Consider the following 25,218-nt stretch of genomic DNA (forward strand, 5'->3'; position numbering starts at 1 on the left):
CCCATCTTTATTTAGTTCATTAAACAGTTAAACGCTTGTTTGTCTATCTTTGGAGATGAAAAAGTAACTTTTTAATATTATTATTACATCAAAAACGCATAGAGGTTTCATCTTTGCATCACATTTATTGCAAAATCCAGCATTGCAAATGACATTTTAGTAACAAAATATATTTTATCTATCTATTTACACAGAAGTTTGTGACATTGAAGTTTGCCTCATTTTACCGTTGGAGTGTAAATGACTCTGTAATAACAACAGTCAAGTATTTACATGCAGCTTATCATTATAAAACATGACACTCAAAAGTACCAAAAGGCAGAACTGTTGGAAGCTCTTTGTAATAAAAAGTCTTTAAACAGTCCAGGGTCTTATTTCAGTCCCAGTGTCAGGTCTGGCTGCTTTAGTCCACCTCTTCGATGGTGGGCCCCTGGGAGCCTCCACGGGCCTCCTCTCTGCAGGTGCTTGGGGGTGGGGCTCCCTGGTAGAGCCTACTGATGATGGGGTTACACACTTTCTCCAGCTCCTTCTGCTTGTGCTGATACTCCTCCACCTCAGCCAGCTGGTTGTTGTCCAGCCAGCTCATGGTCTCCTCACACTTGTCCAGTAGCTTCTTGCGGTCGTCCTGGCTCAGTTTGCTGCTCACGGCCTCGTCCTGCACGCTGTTCTTCACCGTGAACACGTAAGCCTCCAGAGCGTTCTTGGCACTGACCCTGTTCCTCTGGGCTTCATCCTCAGCTTTGAACTTGTCGGCGTCCTGCACCATCTTCTCGATCTCCTCTTTGCTGAGCCGGCCCTTGTCGTTTGTGATGGTGATCTTGTTCTCTTTGCCCGTGCTCTTGTCCACCGCCGACACGTTCAGAATGCCGTTGGCGTCGATGTCGAAGGTGACTTCGATTTGAGGGACTCCTCGGGGGGCAGGGGGGATGCCCGTGAGCTCGAAGCGGCCCAGCAGGTTGTTGTCTTTGGTCATAGCGCGTTCACCCTCATACACCTGGATGAGGACTCCGGGCTGGTTGTCGGAGTAGGTGCTGAAGGTCTGGGTCTGCTTGGTCGGGATGGTGGTGTTGCGTTTGATGAGAGCGGTCATGACTCCTCCGGCCGTCTCGATGCCCAGGGACAGAGGGGCCACGTCCAGCAGTAGCAGGTCCTGGACCTTCTCAGAGGTGTCCCCAGAGAGAATGGCAGCCTGGACGGCTGCACCGTAGGCCACGGCCTCATCTGGGTTGATGCTTTTGTTCAGGTCGCGGCCGTTGAAGAAGTCCTGCAGGAGTTTCTGGACTTTAGGGATCCTGGTGGAGCCTCCCACCAGGACAATGTCTTGGATCTGTCCTTTGTCCATCTTGGCGTCCCTCAGGGCCTTCTCCACAGGCTCCAGTGTTCCCCTGAACAGGTCGGCGCACAGCTCCTCAAAGCGTGCCCTTGTGATGGAGGTGTAGAAGTCTTGTCCCTCAAACAGAGAGTCGATCTCGATGCTGGCCTGGGAGCTGGAGGACAGGGTCCTCTTGGCCCTCTCACATGCAGTGCGCAGCCTCCTCAGGGCTCTCTTGTTCTGGCTAATGTCCTTCTTGTGTTTCCTCTTGAACTCCTGCACAAAATGGTTGACCATGCGGTTGTCAAAGTCCTCTCCTCCCAGATGTGTGTCTCCGGCCGTAGCCTTGACCTCAAAGACGCCATCATCGATGCTGAGGATGGACACGTCGAAGGTGCCTCCTCCCAGGTCAAAGATGAGGACGTTGCGCTCGCCGGAGCGACCTTTGTCCAGGCCGTAGGCGATGGCGGCGGCCGTGGGCTCGTTGATGATCCTCAGGACGTTGAGGCCGGCGATCACACCTGCGTCTTTAGTGGCCTGTCTCTGCGAGTCGTTGAAGTAGGCCGGGACAGTGATGACTGCGTTGGACACTTTCTGGCCCAGATAGGCCTCTGCCACCTCCTTCATCTTCACCAGAACCATGGAGGAGATCTCCTCAGGGCTGAAGGTCTTGTCCTCTCTCTTGTACTCCACTCCGATCTTGGGTTTGCCTGTGTCGTTCACCACTTTGAAGGGCCAGTGCTTCATGTCGGCCTGCACTGTGGAGTCATCAAACCTGCGGCCGATCAGCCTCTTGGCGTCAAACACTGTGTTGTTGGGGTTGAGGGCCACCTGGTTCTTGGCAGCATCTCCGATGAGGCGCTCAGTGTCGGTGAAGGCCACATAGCTGGGGGTGGTCCTGTTGCCCTGGTCATTGGCGATGATTTCCACCTTTCCATGTTGGAAGACCCCCACACACGAGTATGTGGTGCCCAGGTCAATGCCCACTGCCACTCCTTTTGCAGACATCTTGTTCTGTGTTTGTCTCCTGAAAAACAATGAATACTATTTTTAGTTGTTTTGAAGTAATTTGTTATAACTAGTTAAATAACTACAACTGTTGTAGAAAAATACCCATCATGCAAATGTCATGCTTTATTGTAGTTAAACATATATTTATTTAAATATTAGATTTTCCTTTTTTTTTACTGCTAGAAATGTGTTTATATAGAAAAAAAAATGTTTCCTACTATCAAATGAATTCAAAAATCCAAAAGATGCATCAATCCAATATTATTAAAAGCAGTGTAGTGTACTTACAATTCAATAGGTTTGCAGTCATAGTATTCTTCTGCCTCTGTAGTTTCAATGTTCTTGTGTCTCAGCTCTGTAGTTCTCTCTATAGTTCTTGTGCTCTCTGTAGTTCTCTCTATAGTTCTTGTGCTCTCTGTAGTTCTCTCTATAGTTCTTCTGCTCTCTGTAGAGTCTTGTACTTCTCAGTAGTGGTTTGTCCTTCTGCAGCACTTCTGTTCTGATTGTCTCTCCTCTCTCTCCTCGAGCTGTATTTATACTGCTCCCGCCTTCTTCTGGCACTTTCTGGAAACCTCCGGCCTCTTCTGTGATTCTGTCCAATCAGAGCCCTGAACGACAGGACAGCGTGGTGACGTCGTCGGCCCTCCCCCAAACATGCTGCCGTTCTAGACTCTGACAGAAACTTAGAGAAAACACCCGGAAAATTGGTCATGTTTACAGGAGATTTGAACGAGTTTTGGCTTTACAGGAGCTGAAAACCTATAATGCCTTTACTCAGTTTGAGAACCATTTTTGCCAGCGTTGTGGTTATGTCTCTTGTTTTTATGATTATTTTATTGAAGGGCATTGTAATAAAAAGAACATTTAAAAAGTTTTTCACCACCTCCACCCAAGAATGAAAGAGAGATAATATAAATCTATCATCTATAAATGTCCTATGCTGTAGGCCAGTGGTTCCTAAAGTGCGGTTTGGGATCCCCGGGGGTCACTAGGCACGAGTTGGGGGTCACGAGATGACTTTGACGATGTACATTTTAAACTTATGACACTGCATTTAATGTCATTTAAAATCGAAAACCGTATATGTTAGTGATATTAGGTAAAATAACACAATAAACTACTTAAATTAAACAAAATTAAACCTTATTTTAATTGTTTTGCTACTTGAAATGATCACAAACGACAATTCTAATGAGGAGTGGGGTTCGCAGCTGGATTGTGTGGTTATTTTGGGGATCCGCACCCTGAAAAGTTTGGGATACAGTACTTCAGGCTATTTAAACCCTCACTTTTTCTTAGGCTACAACTATTTCAGATAAAACGCTTCAGACATATCCTGTCCCTACATCAGCATGTAGGCGTAGGCCAACACTTAGATTTTCATGTAATTGATTAAAAGCATCACAGCAGGAAAAAAAAAAAACGCTTTGTTTAAGTTGTATACTTTATAAGTACTGTAAACTCATGAAACATTTGGTTAATATTTAGCTTTAAAAAACATTTAAAAAAAAACCATTAAGGGTCAATATTGTGGCTATTGATGAAATCTAAAGTCAGTGTTTGCCCAGATTGATAACATTTTGCTATGATACTTTCTCTGCTTTCTGCAGTACCAAAGACAACCACTAAATGGAAGTTTGTATCACTTTTTTTGTTGCCTATGTTTTGTGACATGACATACCCTAACATCATTTACTATTGAGCCCTGAAAATATTGTTCCGTGCTCCATCATTCATTGAAAGATAATTCAAGATAGTGAATATTGTGACAGGCCCATTTATATGTTAATAAAAATGTAGATATTTTGGTCCAGTTCGGGCCCATCTTTATTTAGTTCATTAAACAGTTAAACGCTTGTTTGTCTATCTTTGGAGATGAAAAAGTAACTTTTTAATATTATTATTACATCAAAAACGCATAGAGGTTTCATCTTTGCATCACATTTATTGCAAAATCCAGCATTGAAAATGACATTTTAGTAACAAAATATATTTTATCTATCTATTTACACAGAAGTTTGTGACATTGAAGTTTGCCTCATTTTACCGTTGGAGTGTAAATGACTCAGTAATAACAACAGTCAAGTATTTACATGCAGCTTATCATTATAAAACATGACACTCAAAAGTACCAAAAGGCAGAACTGTTGGAAGCTCTTTGTAATAAAAAGTCTTTAAACAGTCCAGGGTCTTATTTCAGTCCCAGTGTCAGGTCTGGCTGCTTTAGTCCACCTCTTCGATGGTGGGCCCCTGGGAGCCTCCACGGGCCTCCTCTCTGCAGGTGCTTGGGGGTGGGGCTCCCTGGTAGAGCCTACTGATGATGGGGTTACACACTTTCTCCAGCTCCTTCTGCTTGTGCTGGTACTCCTCCACCTCAGCCAGCTGGTTGTTGTCCAGCCAGCTCATGGTCTCCTCACACTTGTCCAGCAGCTTCTTGCGGTCGTCCTGGCTCAGTTTGCTGCTCACGGCCTCGTCCTGCACGCTGTTCTTCACCGTGAACACGTAAGCCTCCAGAGCGTTCTTGGCACTGACCCTGTTCCTCTGGGCTTCATCCTCAGCTTTGAACTTGTCGGCGTCCTGCACCATCTTCTCGATCTCCTCTTTGCTGAGCCGGCCCTTGTCGTTTGTGATGGTGATCTTGTTCTCTTTGCCCGTGCTCTTGTCCACCGCCGACACGTTCAGAATGCCGTTGGCGTCGATGTCGAAGGTGATTTCGATTTGAGGGACTCCTCGGGGGGCCGGGGGGATGCCCGTGAGCTCGAAGCGGCCCAACAGGTTGTTGTCTTTGGTCATAGCGCGTTCACCCTCATACACCTGGATGAGGACTCCGGGCTGGTTGTCGGAGTAGGTGCTGAAGGTCTGGGTCTGCTTGGTCGGGATGGTGGTGTTGCGTTTGATGAGAGCGGTCATGACTCCTCCGGCCGTCTCGATGCCCAGGGACAGAGGGGCCACGTCCAGCAGTAGCAGGTCCTGGACCTTCTCAGAGGTGTCCCCAGAGAGAATGGCAGCCTGGACGGCTGCACCGTAGGCCACGGCCTCATCTGGGTTGATGCTTTTGTTCAGGTCGCGGCCGTTGAAGAAGTCCTGCAGGAGTTTCTGGACTTTAGGGATCCTGGTGGAGCCTCCCACCAGGACAATGTCTTGGATCTGTCCTTTGTCCATCTTGGCGTCCCTCAGGGCCTTCTCCACAGGCTCCAGTGTTCCCCTGAACAGGTCGGCGCACAGCTCCTCAAAGCGTGCCCTTGTGATGGAGGTGTAGAAGTCTTGTCCCTCAAACAGAGAGTCGATCTCGATGCTGGCCTGGGAGCTGGAGGACAGGGTCCTCTTGGCCCTCTCACATGCAGTGCGCAGCCTCCTCAGGGCTCTCTTGTTCTGGCTAATGTCCTTCTTGTGTTTCCTCTTGAACTCCTGCACAAAATGGTTGACCATGCGGTTGTCAAAGTCCTCTCCTCCCAGATGTGTGTCTCCGGCCGTAGCCTTGACCTCAAAGACGCCATCATCGATGCTGAGGATGGACACGTCGAAGGTGCCTCCTCCCAGGTCAAAGATGAGGACGTTGCGCTCGCCGGAGCGACCTTTGTCCAGGCCGTAGGCGATGGCGGCGGCCGTGGGCTCGTTGATGATCCTCAGGACGTTGAGGCCGGCGATCACACCTGCGTCTTTAGTGGCCTGTCTCTGCGAGTCGTTGAAGTAGGCCGGGACAGTGATGACTGCGTTGGACACTTTCTGGCCCAGATAGGCCTCTGCCACCTCCTTCATCTTCACCAGAACCATGGAGGAGATCTCCTCAGGGCTGAAGGTCTTGTCCTCTCCCTTGTACTCCACTCCGATCTTGGGTTTGCCTGTGTCGTTCACCACTTTGAAGGGCCAGTGCTTCATGTCGGCCTGCACTGTGGAGTCATCAAACCTGCGGCCGATCAGCCTCTTGGCGTCAAACACTGTGTTGTTGGGGTTGAGGGCCACCTGGTTCTTGGCAGCATCTCCGATGAGGCGCTCAGTGTCGGTGAAGGCCACATAGCTGGGGGTGGTCCTGTTGCCCTGGTCATTGGCGATGATTTCCACCTTTCCATGTTGGAAGACCCCCACACACGAGTATGTGGTGCCCAGGTCAATGCCCACTGCCACTCCTTTTGCAGACATCTTGTTCTGTGTTTGTCTCCTGAAAAACAATGAATACTATTTTTAGTTGTTTTGAAGTAATTTGTTATAACTAGTTAAATAACTACAACTGTTGTAGAAAAATACCCATCATGCAAATGTCATGCTTTATTGTAGTTAAACATATATTTATTTAAATATTAGATTTTCCTTTTTTTTTTACTGCTAGAAATGTGTTTATATAGAAAAAAAAATGTTTCCTACTATCAAATGAATTAAAAAATCCAAAAGATGCATCAATCCAATATTATTAAAAGCAGTGTAGTGTACTTACAATTCAATAGGTTTGCAGTCTTAGTATTCTTCTGCCTCTGTAGTTTCAATGTTCTTGTGTCTCAGCTCTGTAGTTCTCTCTATAGTTCTTGTGCTCTCTGTAGTTCTCTCTATAGTTCTTGTGCTCTCTGTAGTTCTCTCTATAGTTCTTGTGCTCTCTGTAGTTCTCTCTATAGTTCTTCTGCTCTCTGTAGAGTCTTGTACTTCTCAGTAGTGGTTTGTCCTTCTGCAGCACTTCTGTTCTGATTTTCTCTCCTCTCTCTCCTCGAGCTGTATTTATACTGCTCCCGCCTTCTTCTGGCACTTTCTGGAAACCTCCCGCCTCTTCTGTGATTCTGTCCAATCAGAGCCCTGAACGACAGGACAGCGTGGTGACGTCGTCGGCCCTCTCCCAAACATGCTGCCGTTCTAGACTCTGACAGAAACTTAGAGAAAACACCGGAAAATTGGTCATGTTTACAGGAGATTTGAACGAGTTTTGGCTTTACAGGAGCTGAAAACCTATAATGCCTTTACTCAGTTTGAGAACCATTTTTGCCAGCGTTGTGGTGATGTCTCTTGTTTTTATGATTATTTTATTGAAGGGCATTGTAATAAAAAGAACATTTAAAAAGTTTTTCACCACCTCCACCCAAGAATGAAAGAGAGATAATATAAATCTATCATCTATAAATGTCCTATGCTGTAGGCCAGTGGTTCCTAAAGTGCGGTTTGGGATCCCCGGGGGTCACTAGGCACGAGTTGGGGGTCACGAGATGACTTTGACGATGTACATTTTAAACTTATGACACTGCATTTAATGTCATTTAAAATCGAAAACCGTATATGTTAGTGATATTAGGTAAAATAACACAATAAACTACTTAAATTAAACAAAATTAAACCTTATTTTAATTGTTTTGCTACTTGAAATGATCACAAACGACAATTCTAATGAGGAGTGGGGTTCGCAGCTGGATTGTGTGGTTATTTTGGGGATCCGCACCCTGAAAAGTTTGGGATACAGTACTTCAGGCTATTTAAACCCTCACTTTTTCTTAGGCTACAACTATTTCAGATAAAACGCTTCAGACATATCCTGTCCCTACATCAGCATGTAGGCGTAGGCCAACACTTAGATTTTCATGTAATTGATTAAAAGCATCACAGCAGGAAAAAAAAAAAACGCTTTGTTTAAGTTGTATACTTTATAAGTACTGTAAACTCATGAAACATTTGGTTAATATTTAGCTTTAAAAAACATTTAAAAAAACCCCATTAAGGGTCAATATTGTGGCTATTGATGAAATCTAAAGTCAGTGTTTGCCCAGATTGATAACATTTTGCTATGATACTTTCTCTGCTTTCTGCAGTACCAAAGACAACCACTAAATGGAAGTTTGTATCACTTTTTTTGTTGCCTATGTTTTGTGACATGACATACCCTAACATCATTTACTATTGAGCCCTGAAAATATTGTTCCGTGCTCCATCATTCATTGAAAGATAATTCAAGATAGTGAATATTGTGACAGGCCCATTTATATGTTAATAAAAATGTAGATATTTTGGTCCAGTTCGGTCCCATCTTTATTTAGTTCATTAAACAGTTAAACGCTTGTTTGTCTATCTTTGGAGATGAAAAAGTAACTTTTTAATATTATTATTACATCAAAAACGCATAGAGGTTTCATCTTTGCATCACATTTATTGCAAAATCCAGCATTGAAAATGACATTTTAGTAACAAAATATATTTTATCTATCTATTTACACAGAAGTTTGTGACATTGAAGTTTGCCTCATTTTACCGTTGGAGTGTAAATGACTCAGTAATAACAACAGTCAAGTATTTACATGCAGCTTATCATTATAAAACATGACACTCAAAAGTACCAAAAGGCAGAACTGTTGGAAGCTCTTTGTAATAAAAAGTCTTTAAACAGTCCTGGGTCTTATTTCAGTCCCAGTGTCAGGTCTGGCTGCTTTAGTCCACCTCTTCGATGGTGGGCCCCTGGGAGCCTCCACGGGCCTCCTCTCTGCAGGTGCTTGGGGGTGGGGCTCCCTGGTAGAGCCTACTGATGATGGGGTTACACACTTTCTCCAGCTCCTTCTGCTTGTGCTGGTACTCCTCCACCTCAGCCAGCTGGTTGTTGTCCAGCCAGCTCATGGTCTCCTCACACTTGTCCAGCAGCTTCTTGCGGTCGTCCTGGCTCAGTTTGCTGCTCACGGCCTCGTCCTGCACGCTGTTCTTCACCGTGAACACGTAAGCCTCCAGAGCGTTCTTGGCACTGACCCTGTTCCTCTGGGCTTCATCCTCAGCTTTGAACTTGTCGGCGTCCTGCACCATCTTCTCGATCTCCTCTTTGCTGAGCCGGCCCTTGTCGTTTGTGATGGTGATCTTGTTCTCTTTGCCCGTGCTCTTGTCCACCGCCGACACGTTCAGAATGCCGTTGGCGTCGATGTCGAAGGTGACTTCGATTTGAGGGACTCCTCGGGGGGCCGGGGGGATGCCCGTGAGCTCGAAGCGGCCCAGCAGGTTGTTGTCTTTGGTCATAGCGCGTTCACCCTCATACACCTGGATGAGGACTCCGGGCTGGTTGTCGGAGTAGGTGCTGAAGGTCTGGGTCTGCTTGGTCGGGATGGTGGTGTTGCGTTTGATGAGAGCGGTCATGACTCCTCCGGCCGTCTCGATGCCCAGGGACAGAGGGGCCACGTCCAGCAGTAGCAGGTCCTGGACCTTCTCAGAGGTGTCCCCAGAGAGAATGGCAGCCTGGACGGCTGCACCGTAGGCCACGGCCTCATCTGGGTTGATGCTTTTGTTCAGGTCGCGGCCGTTGAAGAAGTCCTGCAGGAGTTTCTGGACTTTAGGGATCCTGGTGGAGCCTCCCACCAGGACAATGTCTTGGATCTGTCCTTTGTCCATCTTGGCGTCCCTCAGGGCCTTCTCCACAGGCTCCAGTGTTCCCCTGAACAGGTCGGCGCACAGCTCCTCAAAGCGTGCCCTTGTGATGGAGGTGTAGAAGTCTTGTCCCTCAAACAGAGAGTCGATCTCGATGCTGGCCTGGGAGCTGGAGGACAGGGTCCTCTTGGCCCTCTCACATGCAGTGCGCAGCCTCCTCAGGGCTCTCTTGTTCTGGCTAATGTCCTTCTTGTGTTTCCTCTTGAACTCCTGCACAAAATGGTTGACCATGCGGTTGTCAAAGTCCTCTCCTCCCAGATGTGTGTCTCCGGCCGTAGCCTTGACCTCAAAGACGCCATCATCGATGCTGAGGATGGACACGTCGAAGGTGCCTCCTCCCAGGTCAAAGATGAGGACGTTGCGCTCGCCGGAGCGACCTTTGTCCAGGCCGTAGGCGATGGCGGCGGCCGTGGGCTCGTTGATGATCCTCAGGACGTTGAGGCCGGCGATCACACCTGCGTCTTTAGTGGCCTGTCTCTGCGAGTCGTTGAAGTAGGCCGGGACAGTGATGACTGCGTTGGACACTTTCTGGCCCAGATAGGCCTCTGCCACCTCCTTCATCTTCACCAGAACCATGGAGGAGATCTCCTCAGGGCTGAAGGTCTTGTCCTCTCCCTTGTACTCCACTCCGATCTTGGGTTTGCCTGTGTCGTTCACCACTTTGAAGGGCCAGTGCTTCATGTCGGCCTGCACTGTGGAGTCATCAAACCTGCGGCCGATCAGCCTCTTGGCGTCAAACACTGTGTTGTTGGGGTTGAGGGCCACCTGGTTCTTGGCAGCATCTCCGATGAGGCGCTCAGTGTCGGTGAAGGCCACATAGCTGGGGGTGGTCCTGTTGCCCTGGTCATTGGCGATGATTTCCACCTTTCCATGTTGGAAGACCCCCACACACGAGTATGTGGTGCCCAGGTCAATGCCCACTGCCACTCCTTTTGCAGACATCTTGTTCTGTGTTTGTCTCCTGAAAAACAATGAATACTATTTTTAGTTGTTTTGAAGTAATTTGTTATAACTAGTTAAATAACTACAACTGTTGTAGAAAAATACCCATCATGCAAATGTCATGCTTTATTGTAGTTAAACATATATTTATTTAAATATTAGATTTTCCTTTTTTTTTTACTGCTAGAAATGTGTTTATATAGAAAAAAAAATGTTTCCTACTATCAAATGAATTAAAAAATCCAAAAGATGCATCAATCCAATATTATTAAAAGCAGTGTAGTGTACTTACAATTCAATAGGTTTGCAGTCTTAGTATTCTTCTGCCTCTGTAGTTTCAATGTTCTTGTGTCTCAGCTCTGTAGTTCTCTCTATAGTTCTTGTGCTCTCTGTAGTTCTCTCTATAGTTCTTGTGCTCTCTGTAGTTCTCTCTATAGTTCTTCTGCTCTCTGTAGAGTCTTGTACTTCTCAGTAGTGGTTTGTCCTTCTGCAGCACTTCTGTTCTGATTTTCTCTCCTCTCTCTCCTCGAGCTGTATTTATACTGCTCCCGCCTTCTTCTGGCACTTTCTGGAAACCTCCCGCCTCTTCTGTGATTCTGTCCAATCAGAGCCCTGAACGACAGGACAGCGTGGTGACGTCGTCGGCCCTCTCCCAAACATGCTGCCGTTCTAGACTCTGACAGAAACTTAGAGAAAACACCGGAAAATTGGTCATGTTTACAGGAGATTTGAACGAGTTTTGGCTTTACAGGAGCTGAAAACCTATAATGCCTTTACTCAGTTTGAGAACCATTTTTGCCAGCGTTGTGGTGATGTCTCTTGTTTTTATGATTATTTTATTGAAGGGCATTGTAATAAAAAGAACATTTAAAAAGTTTTTCACCACCTCCACCCAAGAATGAAAGAGAGATAATATAAATCTATCATCTATAAATGTCCTATGCTGTAGGCCAGTGGTTCCTAAAGTGCGGTTTGGGATCCCCGGGGGTCACTAGGCACGAGTTGGGGGTCACGAGATGACTTTGACGATGTACATTTTAAACTTATGACACTGCATTTAATGTCATTTAAAATCGAAAACCGTATATGTTAGTGATATTAGGTAAAATAACACAATAAACTACTTAAATTAAACAAAATTAAACCTTATTTTAATTGTTTTGCTACTTGAAATGATCACAAACGACAATTCTAATGAGGAGTGGGGTTCGCAGCTGGATTGTGTGGTTATTTTGGGGATCCGCACCCTGAAAAGTTTGGGATACAGTACTTCAGGCTATTTAAACCCTCACTTTTTCTTAGGCTACAACTATTTCAGATAAAACGCTTCAGACATATCCTGTCCCTACATCAGCATGTAGGCGTAGGCCAACACTTAGATTTTCATGTAATTGATTAAAAGCATCACAGCAGGAAAAAAAAAAAACGCTTTGTTTAAGTTGTATACTTTATAAGTACTGTAAACTCATGAAACATTTGGTTAATATTTAGCTTTAAAAAACATTTAAAAAAACCCCATTAAGGGTCAATATTGTGGCTATTGATGAAATCTAAAGTCAGTGTTTGCCCAGATTGATAACATTTTGCTATGATACTTTCTCTGCTTTCTGCAGTACCAAAGACAACCACTAAATGGAAGTTTGTATCACTTTTTTTGTTGCCTATGTTTTGTGACATGACATACCCTAACATCATTTACTATTGAGCCCTGAAAATATTGTTCCGTGCTCCATCATTCATTGAAAGATAATTCAAGATAGTGAATATTGTGACAGGCCCATTTATATGTTAATAAAAATGTAGATATTTTGGTCCAGTTCGGTCCCATCTTTATTTAGTTCATTAAACAGTTAAACGCTTGTTTGTCTATCTTTGGAGATGAAAAAGTAACTTTTTAATATTATTATTACATCAAAAACGCATAGAGGTTTCATCTTTGCATCACATTTATTGCAAAATCCAGCATTGAAAATGACATTTTAGTAACAAAATATATTTTATCTATCTATTTACACAGAAGTTTGTGACATTGAAGTTTGCCTCATTTTACCGTTGGAGTGTAAATGACTCAGTAATAACAACAGTCAAGTATTTACATGCAGCTTATCATTATAAAACATGACACTCAAAAGTACCAAAAGGCAGAACTGTTGGAAGCTCTTTGTAATAAAAAGTCTTTAAACAGTCCTGGGTCTTATTTCAGTCCCAGTGTCAGGTCTGGCTGCTTTAGTCCACCTCTTCGATGGTGGGCCCCTGGGAGCCTCCACGGGCCTCCTCTCTGCAGGTGCTTGGGGGTGGGGCTCCCTGGTAGAGCCTACTGATGATGGGGTTACACACTTTCTCCAGCTCCTTCTGCTTGTGCTGGTACTCCTCCACCTCAGCCAGCTGGTTGTTGTCCAGCCAGCTCATGGTCTCCTCACACTTGTCCAGCAGCTTCTTGCGGTCGTCCTGGCTCAGTTTGCTGCTCACGGCCTCGTCCTGCACGCTGTTCTTCACCGTGAACACGTAAGCCTCCAGAGCGTTCTTGGCACTGACCCTGTTCCTCTGGGCTTCATCCTCAGCTTTGAACTTGTCGGCGTCCTGCACCATCTTCTCGATCTCCTCTTTGCTGAGCCGGCCCTTGTCGTTTGTGATGGTGATCTTGTTCTCTTTGCCCGTGCTCTTGTCCACCGCCGACACGTTCAGAATGCCGTTGGCGTCGATGTCGAAGGTGACTTCGATTTGAGGGACTCCTCGGGGGGCCGGGGGGATGCCCGTGAGCTCGAAGCGGCCCAGCAGGTTGTTGTCTTTGGTCATAGCGCGTTCACCCTCATACACCTGGATGAGGACTCCGGGCTGGTTGTCGGAGTAGGTGCTGAAGGTCTGGGTCTGCTTGGTCGGGATGGTGGTGTTGCGTTTGATGAGAGCGGTCATGACTCCTCCGGCCGTCTCGATGCCCAGGGACAGAGGGGCCACGTCCAGCAGTAGCAGGTCCTGGACCTTCTCAGAGGTGTCCCCAGAGAGAATGGCAGCCTGGACGGCTGCACCGTAGGCCACGGCCTCATCTGGGTTGATGCTTTTGTTCAGGTCGCGGCCGTTGAAGAAGTCCTGCAGGAGTTTCTGGACTTTAGGGATCCTGGTGGAGCCTCCCACCAGGACAATGTCTTGGATCTGTCCTTTGTCCATCTTGGCGTCCCTCAGGGCCTTCTCCACAGGCTCCAGTGTTCCCCTGAACAGGTCGGCGCACAGCTCCTCAAAGCGTGCCCTTGTGATGGAGGTGTAGAAGTCTTGTCCCTCAAACAGAGAGTCGATCTCGATGCTGGCCTGGGAGCTGGAGGACAGGGTCCTCTTGGCCCTCTCACATGCAGTGCGCAGCCTCCTCAGGGCTCTCTTGTTCTGGCTAATGTCCTTCTTGTGTTTCCTCTTGAACTCCTGCACAAAATGGTTGACCATGCGGTTGTCAAAGTCCTCTCCTCCCAGATGTGTGTCTCCGGCCGTAGCCTTGACCTCAAAGACGCCATCATCGATGCTGAGGATGGACACGTCGAAGGTGCCTCCTCCCAGGTCAAAGATGAGGACGTTGCGCTCGCCGGAGCGACCTTTGTCCAGGCCGTAGGCGATGGCGGCGGCCGTGGGCTCGTTGATGATCCTCAGGACGTTGAGGCCGGCGATCACACCTGCGTCTTTAGTGGCCTGTCTCTGCGAGTCGTTGAAGTAGGCCGGGACAGTGATGACTGCGTTGGACACTTTCTGGCCCAGATAGGCCTCTGCCACCTCCTTCATCTTCACCAGAACCATGGAGGAGATCTCCTCAGGGCTGAAGGTCTTGTCCTCTCCCTTGTACTCCACTCCGATCTTGGGTTTGCCTGTGTCGTTCACCACTTTGAAGGGCCAGTGCTTCATGTCGGCCTGCACTGTGGAGTCATCAAACCTGCGGCCGATCAGCCTCTTGGCGTCAAACACTGTGTTGTTGGGGTTGAGGGCCACCTGGTTCTTGGCAGCATCTCCGATGAGGCGCTCAGTGTCGGTGAAGGCCACATAGCTGGGGGTGGTCCTGTTGCCCTGGTCATTGGCGATGATTTCCACCTTTCCATGTTGGAAGACCCCCACACACGAGTATGTGGTGCCTAGGTCAATGCCCACTGCCACTCCTTTTGCAGACATCTTGTTCTGTGTTTGTCTCCTGAAAAACAATGAATACTATTTTTAGTTGTTTTGAAGTAATTTGTTATAACTAGTTAAATAACTACAACTGTTGTAGAAAAATACCCATCATGCAAATGTCATGCTTTATTGTAGTTAAACATATATTTATTTAAATATTAGATTTTCCTTTTTTTTTTACTGCTAGAAATGTGTTTATATAGAAAAAAAAATGTTTCCTACAATCAAATGAATTCAAAAATCCAAAAGATGCATCAATCCAATATTATTAAAAGCAGTGTAGTGTACTTACAATTCAATAGGTTTGCAGTCTTAGTATTCTTCTGCCTCTGTAGTTTCAATGTTCTTGTGTCTCAGCTCTGTAGTTCTCTCTATAGTTCTTGTGCTCTCTGTAGTTCTCTCTATAGTTCTTGTGCTCTCTGTAGTTCTCTCTATAGTTCTTCTTCTCTCTGTAGAGTCTTGTACTTCTCAGTAGTGGTTTGTCCTTCTGCAGCACTTCTGTTCTGATTGTCTCTCCTCTCTCTCCTCGAGCTGTATTTATACTGCTCCCGCCTTCTTCTGGCACTTTCTGGAAACCTCCGGCCTCTTCTGTGATTCTGTCCAATCAGAGCCCTGAACGACAGGACAGCGTGGTGACGTCGTCGACCCTCCCCCAAACATGCTGCCGTTCTAGACTCTGACAGAAACTTAGAGAAAACACCGGAAAATTGGTCATGTTTACAGGAGATTTGAACGAGTTTTGGCTTTACAGGAGCTGAAAACCTATAATGCCTTTACTCAGTTTGAGAACCATTTTTGCCAGCGTTGTGGTGATGTCTCTTGTTTTTATGATTATTTTATTGAAGGGCATTGTAATAAAAAGAACATTTAAAAAGTTTTTCACCACCTCCACCCAAGAATGAAAGAGAGATAATATAAATCTATCATCTATAAATGTCCTATGCTGTAGGCCAGTGGTTCCTAAAGTGCGGTTTGGGATCCCCGGGGGTCACTAGGCACGAGTTGGGGGTCACGAGATGACTTTGACGATGTACATTTTAAACTTATGACACTGCATTTAATGTCATTTAAAATCGAAAACCGTATATGTTAGTGATATTAGGTAAAATAACACAATAAACTACTTAAATTAAACAAAATTAAACCTTATTTTAATTGTTTTGCTTCTTGAAATGATCACAAACGACAATTCTAATGAGGAGTGGGGTTCGCAGCTGGATTGTGTGGTTATTTTGGGGATCCGCACCCTGAAAAGTTTGGGATACAGTACTTCAGGCTATTTAAACCCTCACTTTTTCTTAGGCTACAACTATTTCAGATAAAACGCTTCAGACATATCCTGTCCCTACATCAGCATGTAGGCGTAGGCCAACACTTAGATTTTCATGTAATTGATTAAAAGCATCACAGCAGGAAAAAAAAAACGCTTTGTTTAAGTTGTATACTTTATAAGTCCTGTAAACTCATGAAACATTTGGTTAATATTTAGCTTAAAAAAACATTTAAAAAAACCCATAAGGGTCAATATTGTGGCTATTGATGAAATCTAAAGTCAGTGTTTGCCCAGATTGATAACATTTTGCTATGATACTTTCTCTGCTTTCTGCAGTACCAAAGACAACCACTAAATGGAAGTTTGTATCACTTTTTTTGTTGCCTATGTTTTGTGACATGACATACCCTAACATCATTTACTATTGAGCCCTGAAAATATTGTTCCGTGCTCCATCATTCATTGAAAGATAATTCAAGATAGTGAATATTGTGACAGGCCCATTTATATGTTAATAAAAATGTAGATATTTTGGTCCAGTTCGGTCCCATCTTTATTTAGTTCATTAAACAGTTAAACGCTTGTTTGTCTATCTTTGGAGATGAAAAAGTAACTTTTTAATATTATTATTACATCAAAAACGCATAGAGGTTTCATCTTTGCATCACATTTATTGCAAAATCCAGCATTGCAAATGACATTTTAGTAACAAAATATATTTTATCTATCTATTTACACAGAAGTTTGTGACATTGAAGTTTGCCTCATTTTACCGTTGGAGTGTAAATGACTCTGTAATAACAACAGTCAAGTATTTACATGCAGCTTATCATTATAAAACATGACACTCAAAAGTACCAAAAGGCAGAACTGTTGGAAGCTCTTTGTAATAAAAAGTCTTTAAACAGTCCAGGGTCTTATTTCAGTCCCAGTGTCAGGTCTTGCTGCTTTAGTCCACCTCTTCGATGGTGGGCCCCTGGGAGCCTCCACGGGCCTCCTCTCTGCAGGTGCTTGGGGGTGGGGCTCCCTGGTAGAGCCTACTGATGATGGGGTTACACACTTTCTCCAGCTCCTTCTGCTTGTGCTGATACTCCTCCACCTCAGCCAGCTGGTTGTTGTCCAGCCAGCTCATGGTCTCCTCACACTTGTCCAGTAGCTTCTTGCGGTCGTCCTGGCTCAGTTTGCTGCTCACGGCCTCGTCCTGCACGCTGTTCTTCACCGTGAACACGTAAGCCTCCAGAGCGTTCTTGGCACTGACCCTGTTCCTCTGGGCTTCATCCTCAGCTTTGAACTTGTCGGCGTCCTGCACCATCTTCTCGATCTCCTCTTTGCTGAGCCGGCCCTTGTCGTTTGTGATGGTGATCTTGTTCTCTTTGCCCGTGCTCTTGTCCACCGCCGACACGTTCAGAATGCCGTTGGCGTCGATGTCGAAGGTGACTTCGATTTGAGGGACTCCTCGGGGGGCAGGGGGGATGCCCGTGAGCTCGAAGCGGCCCAGCAGGTTGTTGTCTTTGGTCATAGCGCGTTCACCCTCATACACCTGGATGAGGACTCCGGGCTGGTTGTCGGAGTAGGTGCTGAAGGTCTGGGTCTGCTTGGTCGGGATGGTGGTGTTGCGTTTGATGAGAGCGGTCATGACTCCTCCGGCCGTCTCGATGCCCAGGGACAGAGGGGCCACGTCCAGCAGTAGCAGGTCCTGGACCTTCTCAGAGGTGTCCCCAGAGAGAATGGCAGCCTGGACGGCTGCACCGTAGGCCACGGCCTCATCTGGGTTGATGCTTTTGTTCAGGTCGCGGCCGTTGAAGAAGTCCTGCAGGAGTTTCTGGACTTTAGGGATCCTGGTGGAGCCTCCCACCAGGACAATGTCTTGGATCTGTCCTTTGTCCATCTTGGCGTCCCTCAGGGCCTTCTCCACAGGCTCCAGTGTTCCCCTGAACAGGTCGGCGCACAGCTCCTCAAAGCGTGCCCTTGTGATGGAGGTGTAGAAGTCTTGTCCCTCAAACAGAGAGTCGATCTCGATGCTGGCCTGGGAGCTGGAGGACAGGGTCCTCTTGGCCCTCTCACATGCAGTGCGCAGCCTCCTCAGGGCTCTCTTGTTCTGGCTAATGTCCTTCTTGTGTTTCCTCTTGAACTCCTGCACAAAATGGTTGACCATGCGGTTGTCAAAGTCCTCTCCTCCCAGATGTGTGTCTCCGGCCGTAGCCTTGACCTCAAAGACGCCATCATCGATGCTGAGGATGGACACGTCGAAGGTGCCTCCTCCCAGGTCAAAGATGAGGACGTTGCGCTCGCCGGAGCGACCTTTGTCCAGGCCGTAGGCGATGGCGGCGGCCGTGGGCTCGTTGATGATCCTCAGGACGTTGAGGCCGGCGATCACACCTGCGTCTTTAGTGGCCTGTCTCTGCGAGTCGTTGAAGTAGGCCGGGACAGTGATGACTGCGTTGGACACTTTCTGGCCCAGATAGGCCTCTGCCACCTCCTTCATCTTCACCAGAACCATGGAGGAGATCTCCTCAGGGCTGAAGGTCTTGTCCTCTCCCTTGTACTCCACTCCGATCTTGGGTTTGCCTGTGTCGTTCACCACTTTGAAGGGCCAGTGCTTCATGTCGGCCTGCACTGTGGAGTCATCAAACCTGCGGCCGATCAGCCTCTTGGCGTCAAACACTGTGTTGTTGGGGTTGAGGGCCACCTGGTTCTTGGCAGCATCTCCGATGAGGCGCTCAGTGTCGGTGAAGGCCACATAGCTGGGGGTGGTCCTGTTGCCCTGGTCATTGGCGATGATTTCCACCTTTCCATGTTGGAAGACCCCCACACACGAGTATGTGGTGCCCAGGTCAATGCCCACTGCCACTCCTTTTGCAGACATCTTGTTCTGTGTTTGTCTCCTGAAAAACAATGAATACTATTTTTAGTTGTTTTGAAGTAATTTGTTATAACTAGTTAAATAACTACAACTGTTGTAGAAAAATACCCATCATGCAAATGTCATGCTTTATTGTAGTTAAACATATATTTATTTAAATATTAGATTTTCCATTTTTTTTTACTGCTAGAAATGTGTTTATATAGAAAAAAAATGTTTCCTACTATCAAATGAATTAAAAAATCCAAAAGATGCATCAATCCAATATTATTAAAAGCAGTGTAGTGTACTTACAATTCAATAGGTTTGCAGTCTTAGTATTCTTCTGCCTCTGTAGTTTCAATGTTCTTGTGTCTCAGCTCTGTAGTTCTCTCTATAGTTCTTGTGCTCTCTGTAGTTCTCTCTATAGTTCTTGTGCTCTCTGTAGTTCTCTCTATAGTTCTTCTGCTCTCTGTAGAGTCTTGTACTTCTCAGTAGTGGTTTGTCCTTCTGCAGCACTTCTGTTCTGATTGTCTCTCCTCTCTCTCCTCGAGCTGTATTTATACTGCTCCCGCCTTCTTCTGGCACTTTCTGGAAACCTCCCGCCTCTTCTGTGATTCTGTCCAATCAGAGCCCTGAACGACAGGACAGCGTGGTGACGTCGTCGGCCCTCCCCCAAACATGCTGCCGTTCTAGACTCTGACAGAAACTTAGAGAAAACACCCGGAAAATTGGTCATGTTTACAGGAGATTTGAACGAGTTTTGGCTTTACAGGAGCTGAAAACCTATAATGCCTTTACTCAGTTTGAGAACCATTTTTGCCAGCGTTGTGGTGATGTCTCTTGTTTTTATGATTATTTTATTGAAGGGCATTGTAATAAAAAGAACATTTAAAACGTTTTTCACCACCTCCACCCAAGAATGAAAGAGAGATAATATAAATCTATCATCTATAAATGTCCTATGCTGTAGGCCAGTGGTTCCTAAAGTGCGGTTTGGGATCCCCGGGGGTCACTAGGCACGAGTTGGGGGTCACGAGATGACTTTGACGATGTACATTTTAAACTTATGACACTGCATTTAATGTCATTTAAAATCGAAAACCGTATATGTTAGTGATATTAGGTAAAATAACACAATAAACTACTTAAATTAAACAAAATTAAACCTTATTTTAATTGTTTTGCTACTTGAAATGATCACAAACGACAATTCTAATGAGGAGTGGGGTTCGCAGCTGGATTGTGTGGTTATTTTGGGGATCCGCAGCCTGAAAAGTTTGGGATACAGTACTTCAGGCTATTTAAACCCTCACTTTTTCTTAGGCTACAACTATTTCAGATAAAACGCTTCAGACATATCCTGTCCCTACATCAGCATGTAGGCGTAGGCCAACACTTAGATTTTCATGTAATTGATTAAAAGCATCACAGCAGGAAAAAAAAAAAAACGCTTTGTTTAAGTTGTATACTTTATAAGTCCTGTAAACTCATGAAACATTTGGTTAATATTTAGCTTAAAAAAACATTAAAAAAAAAACCATTAAGGGTCAATATTGTGGCTATTGATGAAATCTAAAGTCAGTGTTTGCCCAGATTGATAACATTTTGCTATGATACTTTCTCTGCTTTCTGCAGTACCAAAGACAACCACTAAATGGAAGTTTGTATCACTTTTTTTGTTGCCTATGTTTTGTGACATGACATACCCTAACATCATTTACTATTGAGCCCTGAAAATATTGTTCCGTGCTCCATCATTCATTGAAAGATAATTCAAGATAGTGAATATTGTGACAGGCCCATTTATATGTTAATAAAAATGTAGATATTTTGGTCCAGTTCGGTCCCATCTTTATTTAGTTCATTAAACAGTTAAACGCTTGTTTGTCTATCTTTGGAGATGAAAAAGTAACTTTTTAATATTATTATTACATCAAAAACGCATAGAGGTTTCATCTTTGCATCACATTTATTGCAAAATCCAGCATTGCAAATGACATTTTAGTAACAAAATATATTTTATCTATCTATTTACACAGAAGTTTGTGACATTGAAGTTTGCCTCATTTTACCATTGGAGTGTAAATGACTCTGTAATAACAACAGTCAAGTATTTACATGCAGCTTATCATTATAAAACATGACACTCAAAAGTACCAAAAGGCAGAACTGTTGGAAGCTCTTTGTAATAAAAAGTCTTTAAACAGTCCAGGGTCTTATTTCAGTCCCAGTGTCAGGTCTGGCTGCTTTAGTCCACCTCTTCGATGGTGGGCCCCTGGGAGCCTCCACGGGCCTCCTCTCTGCAGGTGCTTGGGGGTGGGGCTCCCTGGTAGAGCCTACTGATGATGGGGTTACACACTTTCTCCAGCTCCTTCTGCTTGTGCTGATACTCCTCCACCTCAGCCAGCTGGTTGTTGTCCAGCCAGCTCATGGTCTCCTCACACTTGTCCAGTAGCTTCTTGCGGTCGTCCTGGCTCAGTTTGCTGCTCACGGCCTCGTCCTGCACGCTGTTCTTCACCGTGAACACGTAAGCCTCCAGAGCGTTCTTGGCACTGACCCTGTTCCTCTGGGCTTCATCCTCAGCTTTGAACTTGTCGGCGTCCTGCACCATCTTCTCGATCTCCTCTTTGCTGAGCCGGCCCTTGTCGTTTGTGATGGTGATCTTGTTCTCTTTGCCCGTGCTCTTGTCCACCGCCGACACGTTCAGAATGCCGTTGGCGTCGATGTCGAAGGTGACTTCGATTTGAGGGACTCCTCGGGGGGCCGGGGGGATGCCCGTGAGCTCGAAGCGGCCCAGCAGGTTGTTGTCTTTGGTCATAGCGCGTTCACCCTCATACACCTGGATGAGGACTCCGGGCTGGTTGTCGGAGTAGGTGCTGAAGGTCTGGGTCTGCTTGGTCGGGATGGTGGTGTTGCGTTTGATGAGAGCGGTCATGACTCCTCCGGCCGTCTCGATGCCCAGGGACAGAGGGGCCACGTCCAGCAGTAGCAGGTCCTGGACCTTCTCAGAGGTGTCCCCAGAGAGAATGGCAGCCTGGACGGCTGCACCGTAGGCCACGGCCTCATCTGGGTTGATGCTTTTGTTCAGGTCGCGGCCGTTGAAGAAGTCCTGCAGGAGTTTCTGGACTTTAGGGATCCTGGTGGAGCCTCCCACCAGGACAATGTCTTGGATCTGTCCTTTGTCCATCTTGGCGTCCCTCAGGGCCTTCTCCACAGGCTCCAGTGTTCCCCTGAACAGGTCGGCGCACAGCTCCTCAAAGCGTGCCCTTGTGATGGAGGTGTAGAAGTCTTGTCCCTCAAACAGAGAGTCGATCTCGATGCTGGCCTGGGAGCTGGAGGACAGGGTCCTCTTGGCCCTCTCACATGCAGTGCGCAGCCTCCTCAGGGCTCTCTTGTTCTGGCTAATGTCCTTCTTGTGTTTCCTCTTGAACTCCTGCACAAAATGGTTGACCATGCGGTTGTCAAAGTCCTCTCCTCCCAGATGTGTGTCTCCGGCCGTAGCCTTGACCTCAAAGACGCCATCATCGATGCTGAGGATGGACACGTCGAAGGTGCCTCCTCCCAGGTCAAAGATGAGGACGTTGCGCTCGCCGGAGCGACCTTTGTCCAGGCCGTAGGCGATGGCGGCGGCCGTGGGCTCGTTGATGATCCTCAGGACGTTGAGGCCGGCGATCACACCTGCGTCTTTAGTGGCCTGTCTCTGCGAGTCGTTGAAGTAGGCCGGGACAGTGATGACTGCGTTGGACACTTTCTGGCCCAGATAGGCCTCTGCCACCTCCTTCATCTTCACCAGAACCATGGAGGAGATCTCCTCAGGGCTGAAGGTCTTGTCCTCTCTCTTGTACTCCACTCCGATCTTGGGTTTGCCTGTGTCGTTCACCACTTTGAAGGGCCAGTGCTTCATGTCGGCCTGCACTGTGGAGTCATCAAACCTGCGGCCGATCAGCCTCTTGGCGTCAAACACTGTGTTGTTGGGGTTGAGGGCCACCTGGTTCTTGGCAGCATCTCCGATGAGGCGCTCAGTGTCGGTGAAGGCCACATAGCTGGGGGTGGTCCTGTTGCCCTGGTCATTGGCGATGATTTCCACCTTTCCATGTTGGAAGACCCCCACACACGAGTATGTGGTGCCCAGGTCAATGCCCACTGCCACTCCTTTTGCAGACATCTTGTTCTGTGTTTGTCTCCTGAAAAACAATGAATACTATTTTTAGTTGTTTTGAAGTAATTTGTTATAACTAGTTAAATAACTACAACTGTTGTAGAAAAATACCCATCATGCAAATGTCATGCTTTATTGTAGTTAAACATATATTTATTTAAATATTAGATTTTCCTTTTTTTTTACTGCTAGAAATGTGTTTATATAGAAAAAAAAATGTTTCCTACTATCAAATGAATTCAAAAATCCAAAAGATGCATCAATCCAATATTATTAAAAGCAGTGTAGTGTACTTACAATTCAATAGGTTTGCAGTCTTAGTATTCTTCTGCCTCTGTAGTTTCAATGTTCTTGTGTCTCAGCTCTGTAGTTCTCTCTATAGTTCTTGTGCTCTCTGTAGTTCTCTCTATAGTTCTTCTGCTCTCTGTAGAGTCTTGTACTTCTCAGTAGTGGTTTGTCCTTCTGCAGCACTTCTGTTCTGATTGTCTCTCCTCTCTCTCCTCGAGCTGTATTTATACTGCTCCCGCCTTCTTCTGGCACTTTCTGGAAACCTCCGGCCTCTTCTGTGATTCTGTCCAATCAGAGCCCTGAACGACAGGACAGCGTGGTGACGTCGTCGGCCCTCCCCCAAACATGCTGCCGTTCTAGACTCTGACAGAAACTTAGAGAAAACACCCGGAAAATTGGTCATGTTTACAGGAGATTTGAACGAGTTTTGGCTTTACAGGAGCTGAAAACCTATAATGCCTTTACTCAGTTTGAGAACCATTTTTGCCAGCGTTGTGGTTATGTCTCTTGTTTTTATGATTATTTTATTGAAGGGCATTGTAATAAAAAGAACATTTAAAAAGTTTTTCACCACCTCCACCCAAGAATGAAAGAGAGATAATATAAATCTATCATCTATAAATGTCCTATGCTGTAGGCCAGTGGTTCCTAAAGTGCGGTTTGGGATCCCCGGGGGTCACTAGGCACGAGTTGGGGGTCACGAGATGACTTTGACGATGTACATTTTAAACTTATGACACTGCATTTAATGTCATTTAAAATCGAAAACCGTATATGTTAGTGATATTAGGTAAAATAACACAATAAACTACTTAAATTAAACAAAATTAAACCTTATTTTAATTGTTTTGCTACTTGAAATGATCACAAACGACAATTCTAATGAGGAGTGGGGTTCGCAGCTGGATTGTGTGGTTATTTTGGGGATCCGCAGCCTGAAAAGTTTGGGATAAACTACTTAAGGCTATTTAAACCCTCACTTTTTCTTAGGCTATAATAGGGTTAGGGTTAGGGTTAGGGTTAGCCATGAGGCTATATGGCAGTGCCGCGGTTCCTGAAACTGCTGGGCCATTTGACCGCGCCGCGGCTCTGCAGCCACAGCCTTAATAAAAATGTAGATATTTTGGTACAGTTCTGTCCCATCTTTATTTTGTTCATTAAATGGTTAAACACTTGTTTGTCTATCTTTGGAGATGAAAAAGTAAACTTTTTAATATTATTATTACATCAAAAACGCATAGAGGTTTCATCTTTGCATCACATTTATTGCAAAATCCAGCATTGCAAATAACATTTTAGTAACAAAATATAGTTTGTCACGTTGAAGTTCGCCTCATTTTACCGTTGGAGTGTAAATGACTCTGTAATAACAACAGTCAAGTATTTACAATCATGACACTCAAATGCCTTGAGGGACAATGAAGTATTTTTAATTGTATTGTAAGTACTTTTTCCACTACTGGAACTATATTTTGGTTATCTTCACTAAGAGAACCAACTGTCCTTCTGCTCATAAATCCACTAGATGGCAGTGTTGTAGCACATTGTTAGCTCAGGTCTTCTGCAGGGCTCAGCTTTAGGTGGATTTGATTCTTTTTGCTCTTTATGTGACTACTCTCTTTGTTTATAGAGACTTCTAAAATATGTTTTCAACCAAATTAAGGTTCAGTTATGATGACTTTAGGCGTCTAAATACATCTTTCTTTACATTTTGACTTCAGAAAGCCGCTGGTCTCCGCGTGATTCCATGGAAACAGAAAGTTAAAACCACACTGCTGAAGATTCTCACAAGTTTAATGCCAGCATGTGGAATATTCTAGCTAAAGGAACAACATTACCATGGAAACAAGCAGGTGGAGGCGCGAGTCAGGTTG

The 25,218-nt window shown here is 45.7% G+C and overlaps 6 protein-coding genes and 1 long non-coding RNA gene across 7 annotated transcripts; 1 reads left to right on the forward strand and 6 right to left on the reverse strand.

The window, feature by feature from the left end:
• Nucleotides 1-105: 105 nt before the first annotated feature.
• Nucleotides 106-2,820, reverse strand: LOC140359367 (heat shock 70 kDa protein 1-like). The gene is made up of 2 exons (XM_072444262.1): nucleotides 2,612-2,820; nucleotides 106-2,339 (listed from the first exon to the last, which is right to left on the reverse strand). Exon 2 carries the CDS (start codon nucleotides 2,318-2,320, stop codon nucleotides 404-406), a length of 1,917 nt encoding a protein of 638 aa, XP_072300363.1. The 5' UTR covers nucleotides 2,321-2,339; nucleotides 2,612-2,820; the 3' UTR covers nucleotides 106-403.
• Nucleotides 2,821-4,248: 1,428 nt separating this feature from the next.
• LOC140359368 (heat shock 70 kDa protein 1-like) lies at nucleotides 4,249-6,998 on the reverse strand. The gene is made up of 2 exons (XM_072444263.1): nucleotides 6,756-6,998; nucleotides 4,249-6,482 (listed from the first exon to the last, which is right to left on the reverse strand). Exon 2 carries the CDS (start codon nucleotides 6,461-6,463, stop codon nucleotides 4,547-4,549), a length of 1,917 nt encoding a protein of 638 aa, XP_072300364.1. The 5' UTR covers nucleotides 6,464-6,482; nucleotides 6,756-6,998; the 3' UTR covers nucleotides 4,249-4,546.
• Nucleotides 6,999-8,421: 1,423 nt separating this feature from the next.
• On the reverse strand, nucleotides 8,422-11,141 carry LOC140359369 (heat shock 70 kDa protein 1-like). The gene is made up of 2 exons (XM_072444264.1): nucleotides 10,929-11,141; nucleotides 8,422-10,655 (listed from the first exon to the last, which is right to left on the reverse strand). The coding sequence occupies exon 2, from the start codon at nucleotides 10,634-10,636 to the stop codon at nucleotides 8,720-8,722; it is 1,917 nt and encodes a 638-aa protein (XP_072300365.1). The 5' UTR covers nucleotides 10,637-10,655; nucleotides 10,929-11,141; the 3' UTR covers nucleotides 8,422-8,719.
• Nucleotides 11,142-12,564: 1,423 nt separating this feature from the next.
• On the reverse strand, nucleotides 12,565-15,215 carry LOC140359370 (heat shock 70 kDa protein 1-like). Its single transcript, XM_072444265.1, has 2 exons — nucleotides 15,072-15,215; nucleotides 12,565-14,798 (listed from the first exon to the last, which is right to left on the reverse strand). Exon 2 carries the CDS (start codon nucleotides 14,777-14,779, stop codon nucleotides 12,863-12,865), a length of 1,917 nt encoding a protein of 638 aa, XP_072300366.1. The 5' UTR covers nucleotides 14,780-14,798; nucleotides 15,072-15,215; the 3' UTR covers nucleotides 12,565-12,862.
• Nucleotides 15,216-16,703: 1,488 nt separating this feature from the next.
• Nucleotides 16,704-19,430, reverse strand: LOC140359371 (heat shock 70 kDa protein 1-like). The gene is made up of 2 exons (XM_072444266.1): nucleotides 19,210-19,430; nucleotides 16,704-18,937 (listed from the first exon to the last, which is right to left on the reverse strand). The coding sequence occupies exon 2, from the start codon at nucleotides 18,916-18,918 to the stop codon at nucleotides 17,002-17,004; it is 1,917 nt and encodes a 638-aa protein (XP_072300367.1). The 5' UTR covers nucleotides 18,919-18,937; nucleotides 19,210-19,430; the 3' UTR covers nucleotides 16,704-17,001.
• Nucleotides 16,845-21,597, forward strand: LOC140359373 (uncharacterized). Its single transcript, XR_011926852.1, has 2 exons — nucleotides 16,845-16,977; nucleotides 21,135-21,597. It is a non-coding gene; the product is annotated as an uncharacterized lncRNA (long non-coding RNA).
• Nucleotides 20,906-23,533, reverse strand: LOC140359372 (heat shock 70 kDa protein 1-like). Its single transcript, XM_072444267.1, has 2 exons — nucleotides 23,354-23,533; nucleotides 20,906-23,081 (listed from the first exon to the last, which is right to left on the reverse strand). Exon 2 carries the CDS (start codon nucleotides 23,060-23,062, stop codon nucleotides 21,146-21,148), a length of 1,917 nt encoding a protein of 638 aa, XP_072300368.1. The 5' UTR covers nucleotides 23,063-23,081; nucleotides 23,354-23,533; the 3' UTR covers nucleotides 20,906-21,145.
• Nucleotides 23,534-25,218: the final 1,685 nt, after the last annotated feature.

Source organism: Eucyclogobius newberryi, unplaced genomic scaffold (assembly GCF_026437365.1).
Source record: "Eucyclogobius newberryi isolate DKJ021-1_F unplaced genomic scaffold, fEucNew1.0.hap1 SCAF_14, whole genome shotgun sequence".
In the NCBI taxonomy this organism is placed as follows: domain Eukaryota; kingdom Metazoa; phylum Chordata; class Actinopteri; order Gobiiformes; family Gobiidae; genus Eucyclogobius; species Eucyclogobius newberryi.

Excerpts from the sequence above, each read along its gene's own strand:
- LOC140359370 (XM_072444265.1), bottom strand. The coding sequence starts at position 14,779 with ATGTCTGCAAAAGGAGTGGCAGTGGGCATTGACCTAGGCACCACATAC.
- LOC140359368 (XM_072444263.1), bottom strand. The coding sequence starts at position 6,463 with ATGTCTGCAAAAGGAGTGGCAGTGGGCATTGACCTGGGCACCACATAC.
- LOC140359371 (XM_072444266.1), bottom strand. The coding sequence starts at position 18,918 with ATGTCTGCAAAAGGAGTGGCAGTGGGCATTGACCTGGGCACCACATAC.
- LOC140359369 (XM_072444264.1), bottom strand. The coding sequence starts at position 10,636 with ATGTCTGCAAAAGGAGTGGCAGTGGGCATTGACCTGGGCACCACATAC.
- LOC140359372 (XM_072444267.1), bottom strand. The coding sequence starts at position 23,062 with ATGTCTGCAAAAGGAGTGGCAGTGGGCATTGACCTGGGCACCACATAC.
- LOC140359367 (XM_072444262.1), bottom strand. The coding sequence starts at position 2,320 with ATGTCTGCAAAAGGAGTGGCAGTGGGCATTGACCTGGGCACCACATAC.